Here is a 23,272-nt window from a genome sequence, read left to right as displayed (position 1 = left end):
ACAGCTCAGGGCTAAATTCCACTTAAAAACTAAACACATGATTTAATTTACTAATCAATATGGAATTTTGTTCATTGCCTGTGGGCAGGAAATAAGAACAGAATGATTTTTTTAGTGCTTTTCATTTGAATCATTCATTTTGCTCTTTTTGAGGTCCTTCTATGCAGACTATTGAATTAAGGGTAACATTTCAGGGCAGAGTATTTCTCAGAAATGCCATTTATTTCTGTATATTTATCAGAAAGGAAGTTAGTATCAGCCAGCCTCTGTAACTACGGTAACTTTCTCTGGAAAGTTTGTAGTTCATCTGAACTGGTAGCCCAGCTGGACTTGGTGCCCTCAAAGGATCCTTACTTCACATAGAGGGAACTAATGCAGCACTTTAGATCAGAGTGGAGTCATATCCGATAGGGATGATTCAGCATAATTCTTCCCCCTTCTTTCTCCCAGCCACCATCACCATCATCCCTCCTTCTCCTTCATTTGACTTTATGGTACTATTTGTAAAAGCTGCATGTTGACCCCCCAAAATTTGCATTTATATTCTGTATAATTCTGAAAACCTGTGTGATTTTTATTGTACCTGGGGAAATCTGCACTCTGCTGTTTTCCTGGCCACAAAACTCACTAGCTCCCTTTGGGCTGGACTCAGCCTAACCTACCTCACAAGAGTGTTTGGGAATACTTATCAGCCCCACCAGGTAGACCAGATCAGGAATCAACTCCATAGGAGTTGGCTTTTATTCACAGCAGCTATAATGAAGGAATCTTGCAAGTCTCCTGTACCACCTCCCCCTTCCTATACCTATGTAAATTAGGGAGGTGACTGTCTGAGCTGTTTCTGCATACCTTCTGCTTGTTTTGGAGGTAAGATATGTTTTCCCCTTGTCACTTTGGTAATGGATCTCTTAACCTTCTGTCAAGGTTATCTTCCTTGCTCTCCAGATCACCTTTCCATAAACTCATTGAAAGAATGGTAGAACAGAAAGTAAGACATAAATTGAGCTTATCTGAATTTCCCAAAAAATATATTGTTGGCCCTATTGGGAAATGCTAGAAACGAGAGGGACCCTAAACATAGAGAGAGAAAAGGCATACCAACGTTCATATATTTTGACTGATTGATAGAGTAAGCATAGATAACCTTTTAAGAATAGCAGCTGTGAGGAATGCTTGTGCTTCGGGTATCTTAGGAAGTAGAGAGAGAGATCTTCAGCAAAGGATCGTTACCTTGTTGTGGTGCTGGAGCTTGAGCACCTCAATGATGCCATGAGCTAAACCGTGAAGGGCCACCCAAGACGGGAAGGTCATGACAGAGAGGTCAGACTAAATGCGATCCCTGGGGAAGGTAATGGCAACCCACCCCAGTATTCTTGCCGTGAAAACTAAATGGATCAGTACAACCAGAGATATGTCGGTATACCATCGGAAGGTGAGACCCCCAGGTCGGAAGATGGTCAAAATGCTACTGGGGAGGAACAGAGGATGAGCTCAACTAGCCCCAGACGTGATGACGCAGCTAGCTCAAAGCCGAAAGGACGGCTAGCGGCCGACGGTGCTGGTGGTGAACGGCGAATCCGATGTTCTAAGGATCAACACACCATTGGAACCTGGAATGTAAGATCTATGAGCCAGGGCAAATTGGATGTGGTTATTGGTGAGATGTCAAGATTAAAGATAGACATTCTGGGCGTCAGTGAACTGAAATGGACTGGAATGGGCCACTTCACATCAAATGACCACCAGATCTACTACTGTGGACAAGAGGACCACAGAAGAAATGGAGTAGCCTTCATAATTAATAGTAAAGTGGCTAAAGCAGTGCTTGGATACAACCCAAAAAACGACAGAATGATCTCAATTCGAATTCAGGGCAAGCCATCTAACATCACAGTGATCCAAATATACGCCCCAACCACAAATGCTGAAGAACCTGAAGTAGAGCAGTTCTATGAGGATCTGCAGCACCTTCTGGACAACACGCCTCAAAGAGATGTTATTTTCATCACAGGAGACTGGAATGCTAAGGTGGGCAGTCAAATGACACCTCGAATTACAGGTAAGTATGGCCTGGGAGAACAAAATGAAGCAGGACATAGGCTGATAGAATTTTGCCAAGACAATTCACTCTGCATAACAAACACTCTCTTCCAACAACCTAAGAGACGGCTTTATACATGGACTTCACCAGATGGACAACACCGAAATCAGATTGATTACATCCTTTGCAGCCAAAGGTGGCGGACATCTGTACAGTCGGTAAAAACAAGGCCTGGAGCTGACTGTAGTTCAGATCACGAACTTCTTCTTGCACAATTTAGGATCAGACTAAAGAGATTAGGGAAGACCCACAGATCAGCTAGATATGAGCTCACTAATATTCCTAAGGAATATGCAGTGGAGGTGAAGAATAGATTTAAGGGACTGGACTTAGTAGATAGGGTCCCGGAAGAACTCTGGACAGAAGTTCACAGCATTGTTCAGGAGGCAGCAACAAAATACATCCCAAAGAAAGAGAAAACCAAGAAGGCAAAATGGCTGTCTGCTGAGACACTAGAAGTAGCCCAAGAAAGAAGGAAAGCAAAAGGCAACAGTGATAGGGGGAGATATGCCCAATTAAATGCAAAATTCCAGAGGTTAGCCAGAAGAGATAAGGAATTATTTTTAAACAAGCAATGCGCGGAAGTGGAAGAAGACAATAGAATAGGAAGGACAAGAGACCTCTTCCAGAAAATTAGAAACATTGGAGGTAAATTCCAGGCAAAAATGGGTATGATCAAAAACAAAGATGGCAAAGACCTAACAGAAGAAAAAGAGATCAAGAAAAGGTGGCAAGAATATACAGAAGACCTGTATAGGAAGGATAACAATATCGGGGATAGCTTTGATGGTGTGGTCAGTGAGCTAGAGCCAGACATCCTGAAGAGTGAGGTTGAATGGGCCTTAAGAAGCATTGCTAATAACAAGGCAACAGGAGACGACGGCATCCCAGCTGAACTGTTCAAAATCTTGCAAGATGATGCTGTCAAGGTAATGCATGCTATATGCCAGCAAATTTGGAAAACACAAGAATGGCCATCAGACTGGAAAAAATCAACTTATATCCCCATACCAAAAAAGGGAAACACTAAAGAATGTTCAAACTATCGAACAGTGGCACTCATTTCACATGCCAGTAAGGTAATGCTCAAGATCCTGCAAGGTAGACTTCAGCAGTTCATGGAGCGAGAATTGCCAGATGTACAAGCTGGGTTTAGAAAAGGCAGAGGAACTAGAGACCAAATTGCCAATATCCGCTGGATAATGGAAAAAGCCAGGGAGTTTCAGAAAAACATCTATTTCTGTTTTATTGACTATTCTAAAGCCTTTGACTGTGTGGACCATAACAAATTGTGGCAAGTTCTTAGTGGTATGGGGATACCAAGACATCTTGTATGCCTCCTGAAGAATCTGTATAACGACCAAGTAGCAACAGTAAGAACAGACCACAGAACAACGGACTGGTTTAAGATTGGGAAAGGAGTACGGCAGGGCTGTATCCTCTCACCCTACCTATTCAACTTGTACGCAGAACACATCATGCGACAAGCTGGCCTTGAGGAATCCAAGGCTGGAGTTAAAATCTCTGGAAGAAACATTAACAATCTCAGATATGCAGATGATACCACTTTGATGGCTGAAAGCGAAGAGGAACTGAGGAGCCTTATGATGAAGGTGAAAGAAGAAAGTGCAAAAGCTGGTTTGCAGCTAAACCTCAAAAAAACCAAGATTATGGCAACCAGCTTGATTGATAACTGGCAAATAGAGGGAGAAAATGTAGAAGCAGTGAAAGACTTTGTATTCCTAGGTGCGAAGATTACTGCAGATGCTGACTGCAGTCAGGAAATCAGAAGACGCTTAATCCTTGGAAGAAGAGCAATGAAAAATCTTGATAAAATAGTTAAGAGCAGAGACATCACACTGACAACAAAGGTCCGCATAGTTAAAGCAATGGTGTTCCCCATAGTAACATATGGCTGCGAGAGCTGGACCATAAGGAAGGCTGAGCGAAGGAAGATCGATGCTTTTGAACTGTGGTGTTGGAGGAAAATTCTGAGAGTGCCTTGGACTGCCAGAAGATCAAACCAGTCCATCCTCCAGGAAATAAAGCCAGACTGCTCACTGGAGGGAATGATATTAAAGGCAAAACTGAAATACTTGGGCCACATAATGAGAAGACAGGACACCCTGGAGAAGATGCTGATGCTAGGGAGAGTGGAGGGCAAAAGGAAGAGGGGCCGACCAAGGGCAAGATGGATGGATGATATTCTAGAGGTGACGGAATTGTCCCTGAGGGAGCTGGGGGTGTTGACGACCAACAGGAAGCTCTGGCGTGGGCTGGTCCGTGAAGTCACGAAGAGTCGGAAGCGACTAAACAAATAAACAACAACAACAAGAGAGAGAGATATAGACAGGGCATCCCTGAAGTAAAAAGTCAGTCCCCAAAATAAATATCATTTACCACAATATTATTATTTATCTCCTGCTCATAAATAGTTATTAAATTTTTAAAATAAAAAATGTTTTAAAAAATCTGGTTTATTACCAAATGTTGACTGCCCTATTACTTCTGGGACACTCAGAGCTATATAGATCTATATATCTATAGTTACAGTATATGTATCTATGTGTGAGAGAGGGAGAGTTGAGTATCCATGCAACTAAATCTTAATTTCAGAGCAGGCCCTGGAGATCTTGCTTTCTCCTATCTTCTCCAGATCCTGTAGGACTCTGTGACAGCTGTGCAGATAGAAAATTTTGGCTTGCTGAAGACACACCTGACCTCAGTCAAACTAAAAGCAAAAGATAGAGAAAAGTTTGAATTCTCCCAGTGTAAATGTTCATAAATGTTGACTGTATTGCATCACATCATAAAAGCAGAACCTAATGCCTACATTTCTTGCTTTTTCTTCAGATAGGCTGTGTGAATTTATCTTTTTCCTTCTCTCCATCTTTGCTATTTATACTAAACTTGAAAGAACGTGTTGCTCTAGCTAACAAACAAGAAAATCTTTGGCTAATTAAACTTTGGTGGACAAACAAATGGGAACATTGTGCCCTTGCTTGGCTCCCATTGAGTTCTCTGGACAAGAAACAGCTTCTATTCTTCCACTCTCTCTGTTGCCTTTCCCCATTCTATATCCCTTTGTCTCCCCTAGGGATGTACCCTCAAAGCCAAAAGGGCAGTCCCAGCAGGAAGAAATTACTGTATTACCCATACGGCCTGCAAGCATATTTATTGTATAAGCATACAAATTGTAAATAAAATTGAAATTAAATGAAACCCAGTTTAGTTTGTCTCCTGGCTCCACTCACTTTCCAGAATGCAGCCATCTAGCCTACTATTCACAACCATTAAAAGGCAATTGTGGGCTAAATGCTGCAGTTTGCTAATCCTTGGTTTATATTCCTGGAACAGAGGTCTTCTTCCTGAAAGTTCTAAAGTAAGGTGCAAAGCTAACTTGATACCATTCAAACTGGAATCAAGCTTCATCATCCTTACCTAACTTTGTCAGTGGCAAAGAACTGTGGGAGATGTAGTACAAAACAACTGAGGTTGAGGTTGCCAGTTATTGCTACTCTGAGGACAATAATGGCATCCCACAAATCAACATAAGAAGAAAATCATGGGAATGATACTTCTATCTCTCTGCTTTCAGATCCCTTTTAAGAGGGATCAGAAAGAAAATCCATTCTTTCTGTTAAGTCCCCCTCCTCTAATTCTTTTCCTCAATTCTAGCTGGAGTTACTAGAGCTTTGGAACAGAAGAGTGAGACACAACAGCCTCCAGATTCTTCTCCAACTTGGATCAAAATCTCAGCCCAAGAATCCCTCACACCTGCTTTCCTGCCAAACATAAATTCCTACCCAACACTCCCTCAGATTCCCCTTCCCATTTCTTTGGATTGCTTATTTTAGCTTCTAACCTCCATCTAGAAGGAAGTTCCCTCTCAGTTTCACAGTGTGAAATTCTGCCTTTACTTATGTGACCCAGGCAACCTTTTAACTCTGCAGATATTTTTTTAATCTTCCTTGATTTTTTTCCTTCTTACTCAAATCTGCCAGCAGTAGAAACGACAGTTGGAGATATTGTTGCAGCCCAAGTGCTTGTTCTGTGCCAATTTTCCTAGGAAGAGAAGCCCATCTAAAATCATACAGCTGTGAGAAACAATGTCTAAGCAGACTCTGAAGCACTGTGGCTTAAATATAGCCTGATATCCTCAATCACTTAAGCCTGGGCAGCCAATCCCAAAAATCTTCTCTTGTGCCTATGAAAATTCTTTGTTCTAAATATGTACCAGATGAATGGAAAAGCTATTTTAAAAGATCTTGTAGTGATTACTTTTCAAGTAGAACAAATTCAGTATGCAAACACCTGAGGACTCTTCTTGCATGGCATATTCCCATAATCTTTTTTAGGTTTGAAAAGAGTTCCCTATTAGTATCTTCTTTGTTCTTCTTCTTTCTTGCCTCCCTCACTAAACAAATTTAGCTTATAAGGTCCAGCTTGTCCATTTTGCACATGCTATCCCATAAGAAGCATCTGCTTCTAGGTGGGACCCTGTCCTTCTCTTGAGGGCTCCTATTATCCCTAACCACTGGCCATGCTGACAAGGTCTGAGAGGAGACTGAGCCAAACAATATCTAAAGAGCCAGAATTTCTCCACCCTGGATCTTTGTAGAAGACCCTCTAGAATTATAATATGTGCTTTGAACTCTACTACCATGGTTTGTATTTAAGCCTACAGGTGGTAGGATCAAGCCCTGATCTTAATCACCCTTATGATAACTGAGATCACAGCTGTACCCTGTTTTCAAATGGGGCCCCTGAAGCCTGAAAGCAGACCATTCTACCTAGGCAGTGAATCTAAACTTGGGCAGGATATTGTATCCTCCAGACCCAAGGAGAATCACACATTTGCTTTTACTGCTAACTTTACTTGAAATGTTTGTGTATCACTCCCTATTAAAATAACTCTTAGAGTGATTACTGTTTAGTAGGGCTGTGCAGCAGTCTGGATTTAGAGCATGTAGGGACATTCATGTCTTATTTATTTGTTACTCCTTATAGAAGCTGGGTCTTTTTTCAGAATTTATTTGGCTCTCCTCCACTGCTCTGACATGAGCTCAGGAAAAGTTGCATTTGGTTCAAGGAGCTATTGACAAGTGTGACATGCCCATGTGTGCTCCATATCACCTTTTTCCCTTTGAATCTAGATCATTGCACATGATCCATTATGCATTTTTTAGCCACACAGTATGTAAGTTAGACCTGGGAGAATGTTTTTTCCCCATCAATCTTTTGGCAGTGCAATTTCATTACATCTGCAGCAGAAAGACCAGTCGTTGTTCAAATGGCTGCTGCTTCATCCCATGCTTTCCCCAAGTAGCAACCACCACCACCTTCTCCATTCTATGGGCTTCTCAGTTCCACCAAAAGCTTGTAATGTATTATAAGCCAGTATTAGAAAATGCAAGCTGCCTTGAAGTGCTTGGCAAAAAGGAGGCGTGCAGCTTCATCAATAAATAAGCAGCCCACCTTTTCCTAGCTGGTTACACATTTACTGTGAAAATAGCATAATTGTGAACAAGTACAAGATGGGATCTATACAGAACATAGGTCTGCATCTTGATCCCATTACTTGATTACTGAACAATTGAGCTGGAGAGCAAATTCCGCATAAATTTTGCACCTATGCAGTGAGTCCTGTCCTTTCCAGTGAAAAGGGTCTGAGGAAGCAGAACTGAGAAGTAACCCTTTCTCTCATTCCCACTCAGGAGTGGAATGACTTCCCTATATCTGGGGATGAATCATGCATTGCCACTACCATAGGCAAGTTTCCCAACATACGTGCTCAACAGGGAATTTTAGCTGACCTAGCTGTTTGCAAGCATTCCAGATGCAGCCATACATTTTGCTATATACGTTAGATGGCTGTCATGCATTATACATGAGACAGCTTTTAAAATGGTTTGTGAACTTTGAGGTTCCTACCCAGGACTCAATAATTTCATCAGCATACACCACTGATCTTTTATCTGAGCCAGTTCCCAATCCATTTCTGGGCCCCGTGTACAAAGCTGGATTTACCTGTTAAACCTCTAAATGGCTTGAGATCCAGTTACTTGAAGGGACTACCCTTCAAGTAGCTTAGGTAATGCTGGAGCCACTAGATTGTCTTCAGAGCTCTGTTTTGATGCCACCATGAAATAAGTAAGAGAAGGAAGAGCCTTTTTTTATTGCCACCCTGGTTATTATAAAACAGCTATCCTAGGCAATCTTGCCTGATGGTACTAACCTTGATGTTAAGGAATAAGCTCTTGTCTGTTTGGGGCAGTTATAAGGTTTTTTGTTTGGACCTTTTTGTTTTATTTATTTACTTGTTTATTTGGTTCTACTTGCTTTTGATTGTATGGCCTGTTTCATTTTGTTTTGCTTGGTTTTATTATAAGCTGTTCAGGGAAAGCCAGGCAATATGATGTGTTGGCTTGAGACCATTGTAAATAAGACATGTACATCTTGAAAATGGAATGTGTAAAGGGATCCCATGGGATCTTTTGATGTTCTTACAAGCGGTTCAGATACAGCCTTCTCAGAATTTTTTATTTTTAAGGGATTTTATTGCTGATATGATCCTTTCTCAAACTCCAGCTTCAAGTGGCGAAGAGCTAAAGAGGCAGCAGTCTGTTAAACCTCTTTCCACAGTTTACAGAATTACAATAAATTCTACAAAATTAATAATCATGCAGTCAGGTATCTGGATGATTTAGATATGATATTACTAGTTTTCATATAACCTTGTATAATTGTGATTTTCTAAGGTTTCACAGGCTCACACCAGTTAATTTTACTCAAATTACTGCAGATCTGGTACTGAGGAAATTATGGGAGTTCTCAAGAATCTGATAGGCAACAGAAGAGTGCTAATTATTTTCCTTTGGCTGGAGGCTTCATCACCCAGCATTCAAGACAAAATTGCAGGTCTGCACATTAATTTTATAGAAAAACCGGTGTCACTGATCCATAATTTACTTCTATTACAAACTGTCATATCATTGACATACTAGATTGGTTTCAGCACAGAGGAGTTCCAGCTCTCCCAATCAAAACTGATCCTTCCAATGCTGGTTTGTTTTTGTTAAATCAGATCCACTGCCACTTTAAAAATGAATGCACAAACTGAAGAATGTTGTCAACTTGGCATTAAAATGTTTCTAGCAAGCTCTCAGGCAAAGGATTCTGGAAAACATTTCTTTCACTCACAGAGGATTCAGGTACCACCCTTTGAAGCTTCTCTGTTGTGGGGGTGTAGAATTAATTCAGTGTTCTTGCTGCTATAATGATCATAGCTGTTATTAAGAAACTTCCATTCTTCCTGAGCTAGCAATTGTCCTAGTACATTTCTTGGGCAGAATAATTTTTGAGTCCCTCTTTTAGTAATAGGTTTTTTATTATGTTTTTCTTTCAAACTTTCAATATTAACACAACCTCATTTTTCACCCTTATTTTATTTATTTTCTATCCTGCCTTTATTATTTTTATAAATAACTCAAGGCAGAGAACATACCTGATACTCCTTCCTGCTCCTCTTTTCCCCACAACAACAACCCTGTGAGGTCGGTTGGGCTGAGAGGGAGTGACTGGCCCAAGGTCACCCAGCCAGCTTTCATGCCTAAGGCAGGACTAGAACTCTCAGTCTCCTGGTTTCTAGCCTGGTGCCTTAACCAGTAGACCAAACTGGCTTCCCCGTCCTCAACTAGGCACTCACTGATCTTGATCATTAAGCACTCACTGATCTTGATCAGTCTTTGTTCAGATATCTTCGGCGTTTCTTTTTTATATTTTGTACATCTGCATAATCTGGAGTTCCCCCAAGCCTGTGGATACCTCCCTATTATGCAAAGGTTATGTTGTTTTATCAGCATAAGCTTTTATCCTGGACCAGGAGGCTTTGCTCATGGTCACTTCCCATTGGATTGCTGCAGTGTGCCGGACATGGGGCTATCCTTGAAGACCACCCAGAAGTTACATCTGGTCCAGAATGCAGTGGCACGCAGTGCTGGGAGCCCCTAGGTTCACCCATGTTACACTTCTGTTGCATGAACTGCACTGGCTCCCAGTTTTCTTCTGCATGCAATTCAAGGTGCTGGTTATCACCTTTAAAACCTTACATGGCACAGGGCCAGGTTACTTGCAGGATTGCCTCTCCCTGAGGGTATCTGCCTATCCCACCAGATCAGACAGAGTAAGCGTGCTCCAGTTTCCTTCCTTTAAATACTGCCATCTTGCAGGACCTAGGAAATGTGTCTTTTCAATGACAGCCTTTATCCTGTGGAACACACTCTCCCTTGAGAACTGGCCAGCCTCTACTCTTTTAACCTTCTGGAAAGCTGTGAAGAGCTTACCTTTTCTCCAAGAATTGGGATAGGGTGAAGCTGGAGTTGGAAGAGAGTGTTGTGGGTTGAATCAAGGGAGTTTGGGTGTGGTGCCAGGTTTTTGTTGTCTCTGTTTTTATTGTTTTTTTGTTTTTATATTTTTGTAAGATATTTTTATATTATGGTTATGAGCTGCCCAGAGTTCTTAAGATGGGTGGCCATACAAGTATTTTAAATTAAATAAATAAATAAGATCAACCCTTGGAGAAGAATTCACTGTATGATGATATTTGTTAGCTATTTTTCCTTTGGATTTTTCTGGTATTTAAAGTTAATAATATTGAGGTCTATTTAGAGAGATCTAGGACTTAGACACCCTCATCTGGGATCAGAAGCTAAGTGGAATTGGCCTGGTTAGTATTTGGATGGGAGAGCAGTGGGGAATTTCAAGGCTATAGGCAGATTAGGAACTTGAAAATAGCATCCCAGAAAAAGGTAATGATGAATGACTTCTGTACTGTTGTCAAGAAAACAATATAGATGTTTCCATGTAGTCACCAGAAATCAAGCTTTGCTTGAGGGCATCTAAAACAACTAAGTGATAGCAACTTTGCCATTCTTGAAAAAGCAAATGGGGTTATTCGTGTTTAGTACTTGAATTGGAGATATCCAGCAATATCAGGCCTGTATAATATACTGGAAAGTTGGGGGGGGGGGGAAGAACATCCTGAAAGAAAGGAGTCAGAAACCACTTTTATATTAGCCCTTCAAGAATTACATAGATATGAGCATGAAGTCCCAAGGAACTGAGTTCTAGTTTAAGAAACACAACAGAGTTAATTATATGCATCTATATATGTGTGTTATTGTGAAGCAACCAAAGTATTGATTGTCTGTTGATTTCTTTCTATTACATTTGTATCCCACCTGAAGCCCTAGAGTAACAGATCCTCTTCCATGTAAGGTTACCCCACAGGCTTCATGCCTAAATAATTATTAAATCAAGACTTCATCAGCTGTATCTCTCTAGCCTTTGAAATTTGAAGGTCCTCCTAATAAATTGAGACTGTAACACCCAGAATTCCAAAGCCCATGCTGGCTGGGGATTCTGGATTCATAGTCACATGAAATCTGGAGGGTACTTGGATGTGGAAAACTGTTGTGACCACTGTGCCATATTGGTTCAATGTTGTGAAATTCCACATCTTTAAAGGACAGCTTTTTTTTGGAGGAAAAAGTTGTATGCAAACTGCTTTGAGAATAAAAGATGCTACTTGTGTTACATAGCAGCTGATGCTGTTGTTTTTATCTCTGGCAGCTGGGTTGATGTCCCTTCTATGATTTGTAGCTATTAGATTCTCCCTGTGATATGAATAAAGGAAAGAATTCATGCAGGCATATATGCATGCACCCACACATACCTTCATTGTGTCATATACTGTACTATCCCTCCTCCCACCCCCATTTAAAATAACACAATATGCTATAAATGTGGAAACTCAGAGACTGACCTGACTTGAATGAGGTTCTGGGACTTTCCTAAAGCTAGATATTAATGTGGTTGCAAAATTACTTGGCATGCTCGTGTATAATGAGTGTAGAGCTTCTGCCACAGAATGCAGATTTGAAGCAACTTTCATGAGGAGGGCCTGGAACTTTAGGAACTTGGTATACCCAGCTTGAAGGAGAAAGGAACAGAGGGGCATAATAGATATATCTTGAAATACTGAAAAAGCAGGTTTGGTCTCTGAGATTCCAAAGGCGGGACTAGACCACAGGATTGAGATTGTAGGGACATAAATTTAATGTGAATATCAGAAGGAACTTCCTGGTGACAACAACTGAGACTCTCTCAGGCTCAGGAGGTACTTAAGGCAAGGGAAGATACGTATCTATCAGGGATACCATGAAGAGCCATTTTCTTTCAATGCTAATATCCTTTGCAATATTGCCAGCATATAATATCCTGAAAGCTGCTGTCTGAGTTAAGTGAGAAAAACATGTTAGAAAGAATAGCAGAAAAGTTGAGTTTTGTCTCTCTCTTGGGATATGCAATTCTCTTGACACACTATAATTCTTCTGATTATTTCTCATAAGTTGCCACTTAGTTGTCTGTGAATTACTTTCCTGTAATTCCAAATAACTCCTTGAATATGCCTGGAGCAGAGAGATCTATTATTGTTGATCTATGTGAGGTTTAAGAATAGAAGAGAGTATTGTGTTTTATTTTAGACATATCTTTATTACCTTCACTGGAGGAAAAGAATTTGAAGGATTTTTAAAGTAAGAATTTATTCTCAAGTGGTGATTAAGAGTAAAACATGCATTTGATATGAAAAGAGAATAAATATGTGACCTATTACAAACCTGCTATGTTTGCTGGAGTAAATTAGGTTGAGATTTGTTTTCTACAATATGGTCTGTTGTACTGAGGAATGATTAAGATTAATTGTAAAACTGTACTCCTTCTTAAACTGTAACTATGTTTAAACTAACCAATGAAAAAATAAAACTAGACTTAGCTATGTCAATTAAAATTGGTTTTGGGGGTTCTACCAGCCTCATGCTTTTGATATTCAAAAGTTAAGAGGGAAATTAATACTTTAAATCAGCATATTGCCAGTCAAGTTTTTTTTAATCATCCCTACAAAAGGAATTTGGATTCTCTAAAACTCCAGAAAGACAGGTATTCAATTAAAACATGTTTTGGGTTCACAATTTAATCCTGATGCTCTAGCAGCCTCCATCTAAATATCCTGAACTGTTATTATTTTTTATTTTATTTTATTTATTTATCTATCGAATTTTATCACTGCCCATCTCCCCACAAAAAAGGGGGGGATTAGCATTGAGATGTCTTTTGGATTGTTCCAAATCATGAAAAATATTACCAGGATTACTCCATGTTGTCAAGGTCCAATACTGTCTTTAAAAACTGAATCATTTTCTAGCTGTTTGATAATACGTTTTTATCTTTTTTTTTTCTCCTTTTTTCCTTCCTTCATTCCCTTTGCTTGCTTGCTTTGTATAGATATTTTTGGGGTTTTTTCTCTTTATTTCTTAATACTAAAACAAATTTTAAAAATCATTATCATCTTGCCATAAAATATGAATATGCAGGTGAAGGAATAAGGTATACTCATAGAGTCCTGCTCACTTTACCATCATCTTCTATTTAATTTCAAAATTCAATGTAAGTGTACAACATTCTAGGTAAGGTGGGCAAAATGGCAGTTGCCAGGGTACCCAATGCATTATAAACAGTGATTCTGACACCTTATATTTAAAAATAATAAAACCATTGAAAAATCTCTGATACATCATGAAATCTTGATGTTCTCCTGAAATTTTGGCCATTTGGTGCAGGAAAGTCACTAAGTCTTACATGAGGACACTGGTATCTCATTCACTTATTGGTGGTTTCTCCCCATGAGTTCTTGCAATATTTGGGTATAAGATGCTAAAATTTCACAAGATTAGACTGTCTCATGGGGTTTTGAGAGATTTGGCATTGATGTGCCTATGCCACTGCACAAGCTCATGCAATAGCCTTAAGTTTAAAAAAGTGTAGTGGGACCATATCACAAAACCTTCTTCATATTAGATGGACTGGTCTGAATACAAAGGGAGAAATGTGTATTTGTATGCTTAGACCCTGATTAGAGTTATAAATGTGTCAAGCAGGTCCCACTGAAATGTAAAGCAATCATCCCCTTGAACCTTCCAAATGCTCAGACTTAATTTTCCATCACTCTGGAGACTGCTGATCTAAAGGAATTGTGTCATAAACTGACATTGTCCAGCTTAATTCAACTGTACTCCCATTGATGTAACTTACTCTGGATCCAGTCATTGAGCATACAGTGGTATATCCTTACTCATTCCACACATGCAGGCATTGAACAACATTATCAGTCACTTTGTGGTAAACAAATCAATAAAAATGGAATTGACCAAGCTCTTCTCAGCAGAGATAGCAGAAAATAGTTAAATGTACAAAGCTCCTTTGTGTTTTTATACCACATTCTACTGAAGTCTCCCTTAACAGCTCCCTATGTCAGGTCTCAGAAGAGAGTCCAAAGGCGGCCAAGGGATTCCGCAAGACTGTTCTTGGAATTCAGGCAAGAGCCATCATGTCAGTTCTGCTTCTCTCAATGATGCAAAAGCAAAATTATGTTATTGAAGGGTACATGGGTTCAAATAGTGAGGACCAAGAAGGGACTTGCCAGGGTAAACTGGTGTTTGGGAAAGGATACTGAAAATGCATCTGCCTTCTCGTGTCCTGCAAGCATCCATTGCTGACTTTAATTGGAACTCCTCCCACTGGCAATGAAGTCAACCCAGATGAGAAGAAATATCCTGAGGTCATTTTCAAGAGAAAACCATTCAACATAACAGGGAGTGATTGCCCCATCTCTCCTACTGACACTGCATTCCTAATGCTCCATTCCAGCCTCAGGAACTCAAGATGTGAAAACAAATGTTTGCCAAGAGCAATTCCCTTTTATGAACAGAACAAAACACAAAATATAGATTCCAAGTTTCAGATACTGGAGTGAACAGATCTACTTCTGTGTAACCTTTTTCAAAAGACCATCTGGCATTCTCTTTCAAAGTTAACCTGTGTCTAAGCTAGATCTTTGGAAATCTAAAGGGGTCTCTATTTTTCTAAGTTCTGTGTATATTTTAATATGGAGCAGTGTTTCTCAATCTTGGCAGCTTGGAGATGTGTGGACTTCAACTCTCATGCTGGCTGGGGAATTCTGGGAGTTGAGGTCCACATTGTCAGCACCTGATCATTCGAGCATTCACACATACACAGTCAAGAAACTGGATCTCTTTGAACTGTTTTAATGAAGCGTAATGAACGGTTCAGAAGGCAAGCTGCGAATAAAGATTTCCCACTAAAACCTAATTTAAAACTACATTCCCACGAAGCATGTCACTCCCCCTCCCATCCAGATGGTATTCCTGTCGTATCTCAACCCCGCGTCCTTGATGTGCTCCGTAGCCAGAACAAACCCCTTTACACTCCAACTTCACACACCCCTCCCATCTGGCAACATGAGAGAATGACATGATGGGAGATGCCCTGATAAGGGTTTCTGTGAAACCTTTGATCGGGGGATCTGACACACACATTTTCAAGCTGCCAAGGTTGAGAGATGCTTATATAGAGGAACTTTCAAAGATACAATTATTGACATTGTGTGAAATGGTACCACCATTCTGCCATATTCTATACTTGTACATTTGAATTTCTCGACGGTTTTTTAAAAAAAAAAATCTGGCATTGTTTCCAGAGCTATTTTCAACACCACAGTACCTATTTTGTTTCACAAAGTCCCACAAAACATGAACAGTCCTGGGGTGGTAGAAAACTTTCTTGCAATCTGATTTATTTACATTTCCATGATGAATCGTTCTCCTCTCCTAGAACTGTTTTTCCCCAGGTATGTGGGTCCAAGTGAGTAGGATCCCTTTTGGTTCTTAACTATCCCATTTGGTTTGCCATTTTATATATTGGGTTATTTTTTTAATGATGTGAGATTTTTTGTTTGTTTGTTAATATTTACTCCTGTAGTACACCATCTGGAATCTTTTGTTTTTTAATATTTCTTTTGCTTGAGTTGGGTGGCCTTATAAATGTGTGAAATAAATAAATAAACAACTCTTGCTGAGTGCCATTGCTGTCTTGTTTCTGAGGGGAACTGTGTAAAGCAAACCTGAAGAAAAATCTAGCTACCTGTAATACAATTATTGTAATTATCATCTTCTATGGTCCTTGAACTGCTTCTGCCTCAATAGATGATTTTCAGACCACTTTTATAACCATTTATTTATTAGTTGTTATCAAGTGGCATTAATTTAGCCACATACTAAACTTGTACCTATGGAAGTGTCTTCAAGTTTTGGAACCAGTTTTGCAACACACTTCCCCACCTTCGGCTGGGACTTGGGGTGGGGAAAAAGAGTTTATTAACAGGATATTCATTGCTGTCCCTATTTCCTTTTTTTCATGAACAAAAGTAGCTTGTGTATGTGTAATGGTATATGCACCTTGGGAGACAGGAGGAAGAGCTGCAGACTAGACAGTGGTCAGACAAGTGGCAGTTGAGTCTGCAGAAGGTATGTGGGCATGCCAAATGTCTCAGAAGGGACCCTCCCTAGTTTCTTTGGCTGTAAAGGCGAGGGGGGCAGAGATGTACTTTCAGACTTGTAAAATTCTGTTAATGTAACCTTAAAATAAAGTCAGAACTAGTACTTCTGGATGTGCTTCATGTCTGGACTGCTTTGGAAGATTGACAGTGTACTTATTTTGAATGTGAATCTACCCAGCTGTGGATAACTATGTAATACAAGTATTTAAATTTGTCAAAGTGTTTTTTTTTATTCTTTCCAACCCTGCTGAATATTTTGAAGTAATTATGTAAAAGGCTGTAGAAAATCGGCTGGAGTCCTAGATGAGGGGGTGACCTCAGGCAAGGTTGGAAATTGGGTTGTTTAGCTGTAGTTATAACTGTATTAGGGTTGTTTGTATTTTATCTTGTTTCAACTATGTATTGGGTGTGTTTGTAGAACCTTATCTTCTTTTGGCACCTGTAATCAAGTTGATATTTGTTTAAATCCTGGAGTTGACTGCCTCAGTTTGGCTGAGCTACTGACTCCCAAAAAGTTTTGTTTGTTTTCCCTCTCTGTAGCTAGCCACACCCATGGTGGGGTGTGGATTTCCTCTTCAACCCTCCCCTGGTTCCCCCAGAGGGTTGGGGTGGAAGGGAGAAACTCTGGTTTATAACAAAGGGGTGGTGGCAGCAAGGGGACCTACTTTTCCAGTCTCTGGTCACCCCTAAGTGCTGTTACATCAGAACCAAAGGACCTCAGAGGAGGGGCTGTTTTGATCCTGAGGGCACCTTTCCTTATTACAACAACCCATTACTTCATTATGCAGAAGAAAGTACAAATACCTATTATGGCCATCACTGGTTCAGGGGTTGGAAAGAATCCCAGAACCATGCTGTGTCAATGGACCAGATCTAGCTAGAGGAAATATTCCAGAAAAAGATTCTCCTAATGCATCCCCGATGGGAGAGCTAATTGGACAGTGGCTCAGAATGTTGCCAACTTTTTCATTCTAAGCCTCCTCCCATGGAGTGGAATGTACATAGCCTGCATTATGCTTCTCAGTGCATGCACACACACAGAGAGAGAAACAAATTGTTATTATTTGAATACCACCTGACTCCCATCAACAAATGATGGGAAAGCAGAAACATGCGTGCACACGGATTACTTTGTGGCACAGAAGAAAATGCACCCACCTTCTATGGCCATTGCTGATAAAGAGGTTAGAACAAATCCCAGAGGCCATGCTGTGTGTGCTTCTGCTACCTTGTATAAAAGAACATAAAATTACCTACATAACCTACTTTTTCCACAATTATACATGTTGCCTTTGCTAAATTGTGGTATATGATATGTGAACTACCAAATGTTGACTTCCCCTTCAGCTTCAACACTGCATTGAAATGTGATGCTTGTATTCTAAATTCACAGAAGCTGCACTGCATTCATTAGTACATGTTTTCAGAAGAACAGTTGCATGTGAAAAAATCGCTGGTGCCGTGGTACCTTAGAAATTAAAAGAGCTCCACCATAGAGCCCTCCACCTGCCTTGGTCAGCCACAGATATCAGTTCTGTCTTTTATGAAGCAAATTAACCTGGGATCAAACACTCATGTTTGAAAAAAAAACCTTCAACATAATTTAAAAGGTCACATCTATTCAGGTGTGCCTGAAATGTTTGAAGATGGGGTGAAGTACCTTATGGAACCGTTGAAGGTTGAATTTTGATACAGTGGGATGTTTGGTTTGGTGCAATGTTTCTTAATGTAACATCGAAAAATCTATTGAAAACTTCTGCTGCATCTTCTGAATGTTATGTCTGGGAGCTGGGGCAGGAGTTTTTTGGAGTATAATTGCCTGTAAGATTTTCAAGAGCTTCAGTCAGAAGCTGCATAGAAGAAGCATGGTGTAAGATTCATGTCCTAGTTACTATACCACCCACCAAGGAGGAGTGATAACCAGTTAACTAATAGCCCACATGGGTTTAAAATACTTTTTTTCCATGGGGCACTTTGCTGACTTCTGGTTGGGTTCTAATGTCCCCTACCCAAGTGCTCTGAAAAGAACTCAGATGAGAAATTGTTAACAAAATATGTAACTTGTCCCTCAAATCAGGCTTATGCCAGAAGAATGGAAAGTAGCCAATGAAGCCAAGTTTTTAGAAAAAAATATGAGAGAACCAGGAAATTATAGGCTAGTCAGCTTAACATCTGTTCTGGACAAATTCATAGAAAACAGTTAAAGAACAAATAACTAAGCACACAACGAAGTAAGCCATGGTGAAAGAAAATCTGGGTAGATTCCATTAAGTAAATCCTTCCTCACCAACCTTCAAGTTTCTTTTAGAGTATCCACAGGGACATGAATACAGATGACCCTTGCAACATTGTATTCTAGAGATCTTCAAAAATCTTTCCCCAGGCTCCTGATTGCAGTATCTTGTGTAAACTCCTTTGTGATGGCATAGGAAGTCCTGTCCTTTTATGGGTTACTAACTAGTTAAAAACAGAGAGTAAGGAGTAGGAATAAATTAGTAGTTCCCAATGGAGAAAAGTAAGAAATGGCGTCGCTCAAGAATCCATGTTAGGAACAGTGCTTTTAATGTATTCATAAATTATCTTGACTTAGAGTAAGTATTGAGCTGGCCAAGTTTGCATATGCCAAAATAATCAGGGTGGTGAAAGCCAAATGTGATTATGAAGAACTCCAGAAGAATTACTATAAACTGGTGAGTGGTAAACCAAATGGCAAATGCAGTTCAGATTAAGTGAGGATTTGTGCACAGTGATGCAGGAAAAGTGCTAACTTCACATTATGCTGATGGGGTCTGAGCTGTCTGAAACTAACCAGCAAAAAGACCTTGGATTCATAGTTGGTAGTTCCAGGAAGGTATCAGTCAGTGCGCAGCAGCTGTGAATAAGATAAAGTCCATGATAGAGTTCATTAGGAAAGGAATTTAAAATAAAACTGACAGCGTTATAATTTTTTATTTAGATCTGTATGTCCATCTCTGGAATATTTTGTACAGTTCTGGTTGCCACATTTGAAAAGGGATATGATAAAGCTGGAAAAAGTGCGGAAGGAGGTGACCAAATGGTCAAGGACTTCAAACACCTTCCTTATTTAAAAGGAAAGAACTTTGGGGATGCTTAACTTTTAAAAAGGCAACTAAGGAAAGTATCAGTGTATTTAAAACCCATGCATAGCAGGGAGACAGACGTTCTTCTCCCTTTCTCCAAACGTTACAACCAAGGGTCATTCAATGAAACTGATCAGGAAATTCAAAATACTGTACACAAAAGAAAGCACATAATTATTGTGTGGACTGCAGGACCACAAGATGTGATGATAGTCATCAATATGTATGAATTTAAAAGGCAACTGAGTAAAATAATGGATAATAAGTCTATTGAGGGTGATTAGATTTGAGATTCTGTGTTACCTCTGAGTTGGCCAAGAGTGCTTCCAAATGCCAGTTGCAGGGGGCAAAAACAGCAGGAGGGGTTATGTCTCTGTTCTTAATGTGCATCACTATGAATCTGACCCTTATTATAGTTTGGGAGATAAACTGAAGGGCGAAGCATCAGGTAATAGAAAGGATTCATGACCAACATTGTGAAGAACCACCACAAATGGAGTAGGCAAATCTAGACTAGATGAAAGAATATGGCAAATATAAATTAACATCTAGAATCTTATGTAGTCTGTCAGGAGAAAATTGTTTAGTGTCCTTTGCATAAAATTTTAGGGAAGCCTCAGCCCTCTTTCACTGATCAGTGAGTCGTTTCTAGATCTCTTGGGAGCCAGCTGGACTGGGTTCTCCTCAAAGAAACTGCATCCATTCTTGCCCCTCCTTTCTTGTTTAAGTAAATGTCAGCTAAATGGAGGGGGCTGCATACATTCTTTGCTAGCAACAAGGCAAAAGATGCATCTGTGCAGGGGGAAATCAAATGAATTCACTGTTCTGAATCACATCTTGGATTCATTGCAACAACCCCTCCCCCCACTTGGCCCAAGGGGAGGAGGCTTCCAATTAAAACCGAGGTGTTGTTTAATGGGCTGCCTTTTATCAGTGATTTCAAGGTGATTTACTAAAGTCAAAACAGGTAAAACAATAAATACAAACAAGCTAAAAACAGCACAGTTGCAAGATAAAAGAGCAACCGTTGCCCATTACTTTGGCAAAAAGAAGACAGAACAGATGCAAAGAGTTTAGTGAATATAGTGTTTGAAATCAGAAAAGGAAGGGAGACAGAAGAAGATAAGGGACAGTGTGAACCAAGGAATTTGTGGTTATTTAGACTTTACAGTGGTTGAGAATAAAGATGAAGAGTCAAGTCAGAGTGGCAATGAAATGTGTCCACTTAGTCTCCTAACTATTTTTTTTTGTCAAGATTTGGCAGCTGAATAACATTGTTATTATTGCTGTTGTTGCTGTTACTACTAGTATTACTACCACCACTACTGCAGCTACTACTTCTATTACTGCTGCAGTAATTAATGAAATAGGAACATTAATCCTCCTGCAGGCTTAAAACATCTCTTTTATTAAAATAATAAAATAAAATTTGGGCAGGATTCAGAAATTCTGCCCCATTTCCTCTAGTAACATCACTGTCACACACAGCTGGTAGCCTGCAGTAGCCATTTTAAAACAATTAAGAAAGTACAGCTGTTATCCAAGTGTTAGATGTTTTCCTCACAAACCCCATACAGGCTGACCAATGGTAAGAATTTTGCAGGTTTCTGTCCCACAGGTATTAGGTAGATGAGATGCTAGGTTGTATTCTCCACACAAAGCAATGTACCATGCTTTTTTCTCCTTTATTTCTGTCCAGTAATTTTGTGTGGTAGGATAAACTAAACAGTGAGTACACCAACTCTGATGATTTATGCAGGGATGAAACGTGAACAGCAATCATCCCACCCAGATCCAACAACATAACCACTACACCCAATTGTTCTTTAATTTGAGAACGACATTGGAGGAAGAAAAAAAGGGGTTTTTTGGCAAATCCCTCCATATTTTCTGTGCAGGTGAGGACAGAAGCACTGGTCATCCATAAGGCGAAACTAGTGGTAAAATGAAGAAGCGGGAGCAGGGCTCTGTGCCTGCCAGATGTTCCATTGTCATTGGTGCAACCTCTGACCAAGCCTTCTGGCTTCTACACATGACATCAAAAGAATCCTGAAGTGTGCTTGCAGGAGCAGGACAGCAGTACAAGCACAGCTAAAATGGTCTCTATATGATCACTAAACCCATAGAGAAGTTTAACCTAAAGGAGAAGGAAAGAGATAGCATCACCTGAATATGCAAGATGTTATTGATATGCTTCTGCTCTAAAACAATTATGCTTCCCAGTCATAAGCATCTTTACTTTCTAAGACATTGATTAGGGGAGGGGGGGCCATTGGCAGAGACTACTGCAATGTTCAATTTCTGTCAGTGCTGGCATTCCACTTACTGTTGTGCCTTGTCGTTTTCTTTTCAGACTCAAATTAGTCCCAAAGAAGGCTGGCAGGTTTATAGTTCTGCCCAAGACCCAGACGGGCGATGTATTTGTACTGTGGTTGCACCGGAACAAAACCTATGCTCCAGGGATTCCAAGAGCAGGCAGCTGAGGCAACTGCTTGAGAAGGTGAGCATGCACGATGTGCTCCTTTGATTTATCTGTTCAGAGAGGCAGAGGAAACAATATTTAAAAGGAACCCAGACCATGGCGCAAGAGGCTTTGGTGCAAAATGGGCAGAATGTTTTCCTGAGAAGTGTGCTTTTCTTTGCTTCCTAACCTGCAGCAACACTATTTTAAGGGCATACGTTACACTTTCAATGTATTCCTGATCTCAAAACATTGGAAAATCGGAACAATTAGCTGGGGGGATGCTTAAAACAAATCACTCAGGGCTCATATCCAGTCCTGAAGCTGCAGTTTGTACATTCCCAAATTAAGGTACTTACGGAGGTTTCTTTCCCTTGCTCACTCTGTCTCTCTATTACACAAATAACGTGTTTGCAATTTTAAAAAGTTTCCCTTAACCACTTTCCCCATGTAACAATAAACCGCACTACAATAAACACTTCCTAGCATATATAAGATAATAAGTCAAAAAATGATTATGCACCAAGTTTGCCATTCATTTCTGTGAAGTGAGAATGTATGTTTGCAGTGCTTTCAGTCTCTCTAATAAGTATTTATAGGAAAAGGTTTCTGTAAGCAGCAAAAAAGCAGAGACAAACAAAAGCAAAGTAACAAAACATTCTGGTCTGTTGATGTAATTTATTTTGTTATGTTATCCTGAAAACAGAAATTGCTAGGTATGGGATAATAAAGAATCTAATGGTGATTAGGCATTAGTGGCCATTTTCCCAAGTTTAATTTTAGTAATCTAAAATAAAATGATAATGTTCAAAGCAGTATAGTTGCAGTAAATGCCATGAAATAAATCTTAGTATGCGGTAAGAAATGAATTCATTAAATCGTTACGGACCCGTTCATGCCCCAATTACTCACCTGTTTTTTAGAATTATAACCTGTACCGTATCAGAAGTTCTATGAAATATCCAGAACGTAATGGACATTAAGAGTCCATAAATCTGAATTATAAAATCTAGGATCTAAAATCCTGCGATAATAAGAAAGTCTGCAGTTTGAGCTGATAGATTAATGATGTAAAAACCAGGCAAGCAGTCTTGCTGAGGGCATTGCTGTATACAGATGCCCTCAAGTTGAGA

At 39.9% G+C, this 23,272-nt stretch overlaps 1 protein-coding gene across 2 annotated transcripts in view; it reads left to right on the top strand.

Moving 5' to 3' along the window:
• OLFM3 (olfactomedin 3) overlaps positions 1-23,272 on the top strand; it is a 167,180-nt gene that overhangs the window by 106,695 nt on the left and 37,213 nt on the right. For both annotated transcript variants that reach the window (XM_063298344.1, XM_063298343.1), the window contains exon 2: positions 22,032-22,178. In XM_063298344.1, the coding sequence (XP_063154414.1) occupies positions 22,032-22,178 (147 nt within the window). The remainder of the gene's footprint in view (positions 1-22,031; positions 22,179-23,272) is intronic.

The sequence above is a fragment of the Candoia aspera genome, chromosome 3, assembly GCF_035149785.1.
Source record: "Candoia aspera isolate rCanAsp1 chromosome 3, rCanAsp1.hap2, whole genome shotgun sequence".
Classification (NCBI taxonomy): Eukaryota; Metazoa; Chordata; class Lepidosauria; order Squamata; family Boidae; genus Candoia; species Candoia aspera.
Note: the sequence above shows the minus strand (reverse complement) of the source record. Positions and strands in the feature narration are given on the sequence as shown.